The following is a 9,910-nucleotide window of genomic DNA, read 5'->3' on the forward strand; positions in this document are numbered from 1 at the left end:
CATCTCAAATGTGTTCTGTGGGGTTGAGGTCAGTGCTCTCTGCAGGCCAGTCAACTTCTTCCACACCGATCTCGAGAAACCATTTCTGTATGGACCTCGCTTTGTGCACGGGGGCATTGTCATGCTGAAATAGGAAAGGGCCTTCCCCAAACTGTTGCCACAAAGTTGGAAGCACAGAATTGTCTACAATGACATTGTATTCCGTAGCGTTTTCGCTTCAAGGTGCCTAGCCTGAACCATGAAAACAGCCCCCAGACCATTATTCCCCATCCACCAAACTATACAGTTGGCACTATGGATTGGGGCAGGTAGTGTTTTCCTGGCATCTGCCAAGCAGAGGTTTTTCCACTTTTCCAGAGTCCAATGGCAGCGAGCTTTACCCCTCTCCAGCTGACGCTTGGAATTGCTCAAGGTGATCTTAGACTTGTATGCAGCTGCTCGGCCATGGAAACCCATTTCATGAAGCTCAGAAAGAACAGTTAATGTGCTGATGTTGCCTCCAGAGGCAGTTTGGAACTCAGTAGTGTTGTAACCAAGGACAGACGATTTTTACGCGCTGCGCGCTTCAGCACTCGGCGGTCCTGTTGTGCGAGCTTGTGTGGCCTTCCACTTCCCCGCTCAGCCGTTGTTGCTCCTAGACATTAACAACTTCCTAGAGCTGGCTGTCCGGCCAAACTGTGCAATTGGGGGAAAATAGCCTTGGTCAGGGAGGTAACCAAGAACCCGATGGTCACTCTGACAGAGCTCCAGAGTTCCTCTGTGGAGATGGGAGAACCTTCCAGAAAGACAACCATCTCTGCAGCACTCCACCAATCAGGCATTTATGGTAGAGTGGCCAGACAGAAGCCCCTCCTCAGTAAAAGGCACATGGCAGCCCGCTTGGACTTTTCCAAAAGGCATCTAAAGGACTCTCAGACCATGAGAAACAAGATTCTCTGGTCTAATGAAACCAGGATTGAACTATTTTGCCTGAATACCAAGCATCACGTCTGGAGAAAACCTGCCACCATCCCTACGGTGAAGCATGGTGGTGTTAGGGACTAAGGATGCATTAGCATAATTATTGCTAGCTATGTACGGACGTCCTGATGCAGTATACAGAAAGTTTGCAGACAGCTTCTAACATAAACTACTGGATGTACACTGAAGCTGACAACTGAAAACATTTGAGAGGATTGAGAGGATTGAGAGATACTCTATTATTTCGACTATTATTCACTTATTATTTAAAGTGGCTGATTAATTCAATCCAAGCAAGCGTTCAGACATATACAACATTTTTATTAATCACTGTGGAATATTTTCTTACGGGAGAAACTTGTTAAACTGATGTTGACCTACTGTAACGTTTAATTGTAGCTCAAAGAGCAGAAACAGGGGATTAGGCAATTGTAAAAACTTAATTGGCAAGAGGGGAGGATCTTGACTCCTAGCTTGCACCTGTCATGAGAGGAGTCTAGCCTCTTTTTGTATCGTTAGCATGGCTCATACTGATGTGACAACTAATTACCTATTTTTTGATGTGTCATAACATATCATTTTCTCCTGTGTTACTGGACTATAATGGGGGTTAGATCAAGCAAACCAGAATAGTTGCCAAATGTGTGTCATTTTCTCATGTAGCCTGGGGACTGTCATGCTAGCTCATGGTTTCTTTCCATTGCTCAAATCAAGTCAAATTTTATTTGTCACATGTACAGGTGTAGACCTTACTGTGAAATGCTTACTTACAAACCCTTAACCAACAATGCAGTTTCAAGAAAAATTGTTAAGAAAATATTTGCTAAATAAACTAAAGCAAAAAAAAAAAAGTAACAACAAAATAACAATAACGAGGCTATATACAGGGGGTACCGGTACTGAGTATTTGTGCGGGGGTACAGGTTAGTCGAGGAATTTGTACATATAGGTAGGGGTAAAGGGACTATGCATAGATAATAAACAGCGAGTAGCATGTAAAAACAAAGGGTGGGGGGGTCAATGTAAATAGTCCGGGTGGCCATGTGATTAATTGTTCAGCAATTTTTTGGGCCTTTCTCTGACACCGCCTAGTATATACATGTATGTAGGTCCTGGATGGCAGGAAGTTTGGGCCCAGTGATGTACTGGGCTTTACGCACTCCCCTCTGTAGCTCTTTATGGTCAGATACCAAGCAGTTGCCATACCAGGCGGTGGTGCAACTGGTCTGGATGCTCTCGATGGTGCAGCTGTAGAACGTTTTGAGGATCTGGGGACCCATGCCAAATCTTTTCAGTCTCCTGAGGGGGAAAATACATTGTCGTGCCCTCTTCACGACTTTCTTTGTGTGTTTGGACCATAATACTCATTGGCCTTTGTATTTCATTACAAGAGGATCATTGCTTGATATGGCAGAGGGGTTCTTCGAAATGTTCTCATATATATTTTACTGTGAAAATAACAAAATATCTAGCAGTCTAGGCAGACCAGATCAAAGTCATACACCATATGATTTCCCTAAATAATTAGTTTAGTTATACCTTGTGGTATACTAAATCAGTGTGGCATGTAGAAGATTGAGTTCCTTCATTGTTATTCTCCATCTCTGTTATTATACCCATTTCATGTACCATTGGGGGTCCTACTAATCACCCTAAACAACCAGAAACGGGTACCCAAAATAACACCGAAGTACCCCAAACAGGTACCAAAAAGAACCCCAAACAACAAGAAGCATCAAACTGCAGATTATGTACTCTGAGGCCACCTGGTCTGCAAACCTCAAAGAGCATGCGCTTGCGTCTCAGATGATATTTTTGCGTCTGAGTTTGTATTTGTGCAGTGCTCTAATGCCCTGGACCAGAGCTATAATCTGCCACTAGCTCTGGTCCAGGGCATAGCTGGTAGCTTGCTAGTACTGGTCCACACTAGCTCTGGTCTAGGGCATAGCTAGTAGCACTGGGCCGCAATAGCTCTAGTCCAGGGCGTAGCTAGTAAATAACTATGTCTGGTCCACATTAACTCTGGTCCACATTAACTCTAGTCTAGCTCTGGTTCGCACTAACTTGCTCTGGTCCAGTGTATAGCTAGTAGCTAGTAGCTCTGATCCTCATTAACTCTGGTTTAGCTCTGGTCCACATTAGCTAGTATCGGACCAGCGCTACTAGCTATGCCCTGGACCAGAGCGAGTGGGGACCATAGCAAGCTACTAGCTATGCTTTGGACCAGAGCTAGTGACATATTATAGCTGTGGTCCAGGGCGTTAGAGAACACATACCAACTGAGACGCAAAAATACGCCAGAAAATGCACTTCGTTCATAACAGGTGGCCTCAGCGTGCATACTCTGCATCTGGATGCTTCTCATTATTTGGGGACAGGGTACTTTTGGGTTCTTTTGGGTACCTGTTTGGGTTTTTTGGGGGTTCTTTTGGTTACCTGTTTTTGTGGATATTTGAGGTTGTTTGTGGTACCTGTTTGTGGTTGTTTGAGTTTGTTTTGGTTGTTTGCGTTATCTGTTTGTGGTTGTTTGAGTTTGTTTTGGTTGTTTGCGTTATCTGTTTGTGGTTGTTTGTGGTACCTGTTTGTGGTTGTTTGAGTTTGTTTGGGTTGTTTGCGTTATCTGTTTGTGGTTGTTTGTGGTTGTTTGGGTTGTTTGCGTTATCTGTTTGTGGTTGCTTGTGGATGTTTTGGGTTGTTTGGTGTATCTGTTTGTGGTTGTTTGAGTTTGTTTTGGTTGTTTGCGTTATCTGTTTGTGGTTGTTTGTGGTACCTGTTTGTGGTTGTTTGAGTTTGTTTGGGTTGTTTGCGTTATCTGTTTGTGGTTGTTTGTGGTACCTGTTTGTGGTTGTTTGAGTTTGTTTGGGTTGTTTGCGTTATCTGTTTGTGGTTGCTTGAGTTTGTTTGGGTTGTTTGCGTTATCTGTTTGTGGTTGTTTGAGTTTGTTTGGGTTGTTTGCGTTATCTGTTTGTGGTTGCTTGTGGATGTTTTGGGTTGTTTGGTGTATCTGTTTGTGGTTGTTGCGGGTTGTTTGGGACACCTGTTCTGTAGTTGTTTGCGGTTGTTTTGGGTGATTAGTAGGACCCTCTGTGGGTTGTATATTTGTTTAAGTGAATTGTTTGGTAATGTCATTTGAAGCAATGGATCAAATGCGCATATTTTCCCCATAATGTTTCCACCATAAGTACACCACAGTAAAAGGTTTAAAAAAAATCTCAATAAAAAACTTGGAATTTATTTGAATATGCAAAGTGTAAAAACTTGTTTGGCCTTCATTCAATACATTCATGTTTTCAGATTATTTAGGTTACAATTTAATCAAGAAACATATCAAATAATTGAGATGCATGAATAGATATTTGAATAGATATTTAAATAGACGTGACAAAAATATTTACTAGAAAACAAATCTTTAAAATCTCAAAGTTACAACAACTATATTATATATTATAAAAAAAATATTTGGCTGCATTCATTGTTGTTCATGGCTGCTACTTTAAACGGCTCATGAGTGTCGATGTTCTAACAGGGCAGGAAGTAGTTGTTTCCTAGCACGCGTAGCTGTCTCCTGGTCCTCATGCTGTACTCAAACATATAGGAGCCACTATAGAGATAGGTAAAGCCTGTAAAACCATAGAGGGTAGAGAGGTTAGATACATCCTACTGGGCACATACTGGTTGAATCAACATTGTTCATTTCCATATGCTTGTAATGTGTTTAGATGCTGTATCACACTCACCTCGGACTTGGAAGGCTGCAGTCACTTTGCTTGTCATGCCTGGGAACCCTTCATCCACACGCTTGGGGAAACCTTTGTCCATCCTTTTCATTGCCTCGTCGTAACTACGGTAACAGAAATATTAGTGAGATTGTGATACTCTTGACATCTAATGGCAATACACAGTACATAGAAAAATGAATACAAATGCAATAACTTGTAATGATTAAACAGACTCCACTAACCTGTAGTAGTTGTCATCAACGAAGAACAAGGTCTTGCGAGAATCTACATCGTACAGGGCGGCGTCAACTTTATTCACGGTACTGGGCAGGCCCAAGCTCTTCAGGTTTCTGGGATAACCGGGGACGATGTCATAGCCGTAGAGAGCCCAGACCTGACTATCTGCAGGGACAGAGAATGTATTGCTGAGACATATTCACACAGTATTCATTACAGCCATAGTGCCAGCTTATAGAGACTTGCAGCTGTAATTGCTGCAAAAGGTGGCTCTACAAAGTATTGACTTTGGGGGGGTGAATAGTAATGCAAGCCACTGTAGTGTATGAGGCTAGCTCTGATATGTCTCTAGACAATTTATGGAGACTACAGCCATACCAGGACTAATTTGAAGCATTTGGTGACTCTGCCATACCTTTGAAGAGGAACACTCTGTCAGATAGCTGGCTCTCGTAAGCAGCATTGATGTTGTCGGGGAGTTCGGGCCAGTAGTTCTTGATGAGGCTCTGTTGTGGTTTGCTGCTCTGAGAGTAGCTACGCCAGAAGAACCTGAGGATGGAGGGAAGACATCAGGACGTTAAAGCTCTTGATTACAGATGAACAGGAAACCTGTTTTCCTGGGAAACTGTGTCATTCATTGACTTTTTTTGAGCTGTAGGTTACCATAAGTCACTGAACATTTGATAGCACTGAGCATTTGATAGCATTTGATAGGCTACATGATTTGCTGTACCTGCCCTTGAAGAACATCTTCTCCCCACGTAGAGTGGTGACAGCATCCAAAACTAGGGTGGGGTCACAGGCATTAGGGGTAGAAGGGGGTGTAGGATCTGGCTTGTCTGGTTTGGGGTTCACATCTGTGTTTGGACCTGGAGGACACAGATACTCATTAATTCAAGTTCCAGTATAAAATGACTTGGAGATCAATTATATAAATGATTTGGCCTGAGCCTTTTTGTTGATCAGTCAAAAGCAAACAAAGTGGAATTTAGCAATATAAAGCTGAAGCAAACTGGGCAGAAAGAGAAAAGATAATTGAATACTGACCATAGATGTGCTGGATACCGTTGACGTCATCGCGGGGCAGAGAGAAGGTGCTGGGGTCTGTGTAGCTGTACACTGGGTACATCAGTGCTCCAGGGTCGGTGGAGTGGCTGAGACCGAGGGAATGGCCAAACTCATGGGCAGCCACCAAGAACAGGTTGTACCCTTTATGATGACAATACATAATTACAGATCTTCTACTCTTTTGTGGCAATTATCATGACATGTCAGTCAGGACTGTCGTACAATTGAAACAGCGTAAATGAAGTCATGTTCCACATATTGTTGTGATAGAGGGTCTCACCTCTGGTTGAGCTGAAGCTGAAGGACTCGTCATCGTCAAAATGAGCATCTCCTCCAATGTCAGCGCCGGGGGAGAAGGCATGGGCCAGGGTGCCATCAGGGCCATCGAAGGGGTAAGAATCACCATGATCTACACAGACAGGAGAAATCATTATTTGAGCCATCAGAGATAAGGACAAATGCATACTGTATAAACATTTATATTCAAATGATTTATATAGAATGTTAGTTTCTTAAAACCGATACACTTCGTAACACCTCAGAGGGTGAAATAAGGCAGAGTGGCTCTAATAACACCCCTTCAACTCATCAAACTGTAAATACGGATTACAGTGAGGGACAAGCAGTGACATGATATTGATGCTACTGTGGATGTATATGTTTAAGATTACGAGTGGTGATGATGGTTATGTGAGTGGCATTTGGGTGTCTCTCCATTCTGTCAGCACATCAAACCATGTAAAAGAGATTAAAGTGCAGCAGAATGCCACCGAGACCATTGTGGATGTCTGTGTTTGTGAGTGATGGTGATGTTGGTTATGTAAGTGGCATGTAGCGGAGGGTGCCCCTGAATAGGTCTATACCTGCACTACACTCTGACAGGAGGAATGTAAACAGTGGATCCTACAGGTATCTCCCTCCATCCCTCCATTTCTAACTCTGCTATACAAAAACATCCTGAGAGCCTTTGAAGTGACCGTCTGTCTTTCAAAACAAAGCACTGTACAGTACATACAGTACTTTATGTTCCCTTTGTAAATGGATACATTCTTTGTGAACATCTACAGTATGACATTTTGGTACATCAGCTTATTAGCTAATTATAGCACACTGTAAAGGGGTTGCTGTGAATATGACAGTAACTTACGAGCAGCAAGTGGTTAGTAAGTTACTGCATTTCATATTGCAATATATCACCTGTAATCTAAATACAGTATCAAAGCATGTACTGTGTAATTACACACAGTACAATACTGCAATGGATGAATGAATGATATTCAGTTAGGGGAGGTAAGGTTTGTATTTTGCTGTAATTACATGGGGTTGGTGCCAGCAGGTTGGCTGCTAGGTAATTTGAGGTTGACAATGAAAGGTTTAAGACTTGCTGCCACTCCAATCTGTCCCCTATACATTGTAAATTGATGGGGCACTATTACCACATACAAGTTAAATTGGTACAGCATTCTCACTAATGGGTGTAACAAATATAGCCTCTTACAAGGCACACCTCAAAATATGTTAATGAGCCAGACAACAATGCCATTTACTCACGAGTGGACAAAAGGCTTTCGGCACTCCAAAAATACGGTCTGGTACTGTATTCTGTGCAATGGAATTACAGTACCACTCGAAATATAGCATTTCCTTCCCCACCCACAAAATGTTCCCGCAATGCATCATAATGTACAATAAACGTTTCGCAGTATTTTTCTGTTTCATTGTGTTAGGTAGGATAAAAGTTTCTTACTTCTGGTGCCGAATGAGATCATGATGTCAGCGATGCCACTGTAGATGCGGGTAAACCTCAGGGGGGAGAACTTGGCCCACACCTGCAGTGCTCTATCTATGGAGTTGTCCACCTCAGCCACAGTCATGTCAGGGGTGTAGTTCTCAATCCTGAAGAACACAATACACCAACAGTCAACATTAGAAAAACATTCCTCAAAGGGCTATCATCACTGTCTCTGTACATAACTTGATGTTCGCAAATACAAAAACATTATTATCCACACTAAGTGGATACTTGCCTTTATGTTTTTCTCAAAGTTTAAAGACCACCTGATTAATAAACGCACATAACTAAATGCTAAGCCTTATTTTTTCTTAGCATAAATTCACCATGGTCAAATGAGTCTTTCTCACTCCTCTCACCTGTAGGTAACCTGGTTGGTCTGCCACTTGCGATTGTCGAAGGTGGTGAAGCGGCTGAGTTGGACATCAGGTACCCCACAGCGTGGCTTCTTCATCATCGTCACAGTCTCAGCGTCCAAGGTTCCTGTCACCTGGAGGCCAAAGAAACTTTGCATCTCGCTGACCTTCCTGCTCCGCTGGCTGGGCCCCCGTTTGAACGCAGGACCCGTCTCCTCTGTCAGGTTAAAAAACCTCTTCAGGTACGTCTACAGAAAACACAGCAAGCATGATGTTAATATGATAGTACATTATGGTGACCTTTACTACAGTTATGAATATAATATCCTATGGTAGGTGTACAAGGCTCACACAACAAGTGTTAAAATAAACAATGACTTTACTGTGTTATGAGTATAGCATCTAACTAAGCAAGTATTTCAATAGTTCTTGCACATCAATAGTTCAACACAACTAAGTCCAATGTATTTTTATTATCAACATTCTCTTTTACAATAACAAACTGACCAAGCCATATGAAGTTACATGTACAAATCTGTTCCATCACAATCATTTCAGTTGGAAAACCCATATAGGCCCTTCTAGCAAAAGATGTGACAAGTAGCATACCTCTGCAAGGGCTTCATCTTCTTCACTAGGTGGCGAGATTGGCAAAGAGTGAACCACTATTGCCAGGTTGATTAGTAGTAAGCACAGATTGAAAGTCTTCATGATGCTTCTTCCTCAAGAGTGTCTTCTTTGTGTGGTTTGTGGCCAGGAGACGTCTTATATACGCTCAAAGCCCGGAGAGTTGAGCAATGTCAGTGAGTCATCACTGGTAAAACACTCATCAAACAAGAGGAAGGAAATCAAGGTGATGACAGACACCAAATACATTATGACAGACAAAAACACTGCCTTAATCGTAATTACTTTTCACAATGTACTGTAATGTACTATAAATTGGAAGAAAAAAATAGCCACAAAACTGTATTCAGACACAGAAATAAAGCTCAACAAGCTAAAAATAAATGTGTTATCAATAGTCATATCCTCTAAATAATTGGTAAATTGATTTATATTTGTCTTACTTGCTGACATCAATCTATTGTGTATTTCACATTCTAAATTACTAAGTTATTGCGAAAAACACTTTGTGTACTTAGGATTGTAGAATGTACCACTCTCTCAGAAAAACTTGTTATTGCATGTATAGGAGGGAACTATTATTTCCATCATATTAAGTCAAGTGTAAAAGAGTGATATGACATTGATTTATCAAAACAAAAGTAAATATAATATTTGGTTATTAAAAAGAAAGAGAGAGGAAACCGATGCAGCCCATGGACTTGGCTAGTTGACTACTGTCCCATTTCACAGACACCGGCCCCAAACTACTTTAGTGCAACGACCCATGATGCCCATCAATCATGAAACGTCCACCTATCATGAAACGTCCACCTGTAGCACTATAGTCCATCAGAAGTGGAAAAATACCATACTTTGGGAGTAGCACAGGGTCAGCTGCAGTGCAGTGCCTCTGGCATTATGGTTGGGTTAAAGTATGTTAAACTATGGTTAAACTATGGTTGGTTAAGGAGGAGATCTAATACCAGGTGCATTCTGGTTGTCAGTTCATTTTTAATGCCCGGCCTGGGATTCAAACCTTCCGGCTACTGGTCCTCTTCTCTAGCCTCTGGGCCTCTAGTGTAATATGTGTGTAATAGATACATTATTGTAATTTACATAGACACATCGATAATGAACTGAACAACTGATTATGACCATGGAGTATGTAA

At 41.9% G+C, this 9,910-nt stretch overlaps 1 protein-coding gene across 1 annotated transcript; it reads right to left on the reverse strand.

Moving 5' to 3' along the window:
- Window positions 1-4,170: 4,170 nt before the first annotated feature.
- Window positions 4,171-8,884, reverse strand: LOC115135872 (collagenase 3-like). Its single transcript, XM_029671027.2, has 10 exons — window positions 8,742-8,884; window positions 8,136-8,380; window positions 7,732-7,880; window positions 6,265-6,393; window positions 5,964-6,125; window positions 5,650-5,785; window positions 5,332-5,465; window positions 4,922-5,081; window positions 4,698-4,801; window positions 4,171-4,580 (listed from the first exon to the last, which is right to left on the reverse strand). The coding sequence occupies exons 1-10, from the start codon at window positions 8,841-8,843 to the stop codon at window positions 4,480-4,482; spliced, it is 1,422 nt and encodes a 473-aa protein (XP_029526887.1). The 5' UTR covers window positions 8,844-8,884; the 3' UTR covers window positions 4,171-4,479.
- Window positions 8,885-9,910: the final 1,026 nt, after the last annotated feature.

The sequence above is a fragment of the Oncorhynchus nerka genome, linkage group LG10 (assembly GCF_034236695.1).
Source record: "Oncorhynchus nerka isolate Pitt River linkage group LG10, Oner_Uvic_2.0, whole genome shotgun sequence".
Lineage (NCBI taxonomy): Eukaryota > Metazoa > Chordata > Actinopteri > Salmoniformes > Salmonidae > Oncorhynchus > Oncorhynchus nerka.

Bases quoted from the DNA above. Each gene is read 5' to 3' on its own strand.
- LOC115135872 (XM_029671027.2), bottom strand. From the start codon at position 8,843: ATGAAGACTTTCAATCTGTGCTTACTACTAATCAACCTGGCAATAGTG. The intron at 5,786-5,963 runs GTCAGTATTCAA...TGTGTCCTCCAG, and splicing joins CGGTATCCAGCACATCTATG to GTCCAAACACAGATGTGAAC. The intron at 4,581-4,697 runs GTGAGTGTGATA...ATGGTTTTACAG, and splicing joins TGCAGCCTTCCAAGTCCGAG to GCTTTACCTATCTCTATAGT.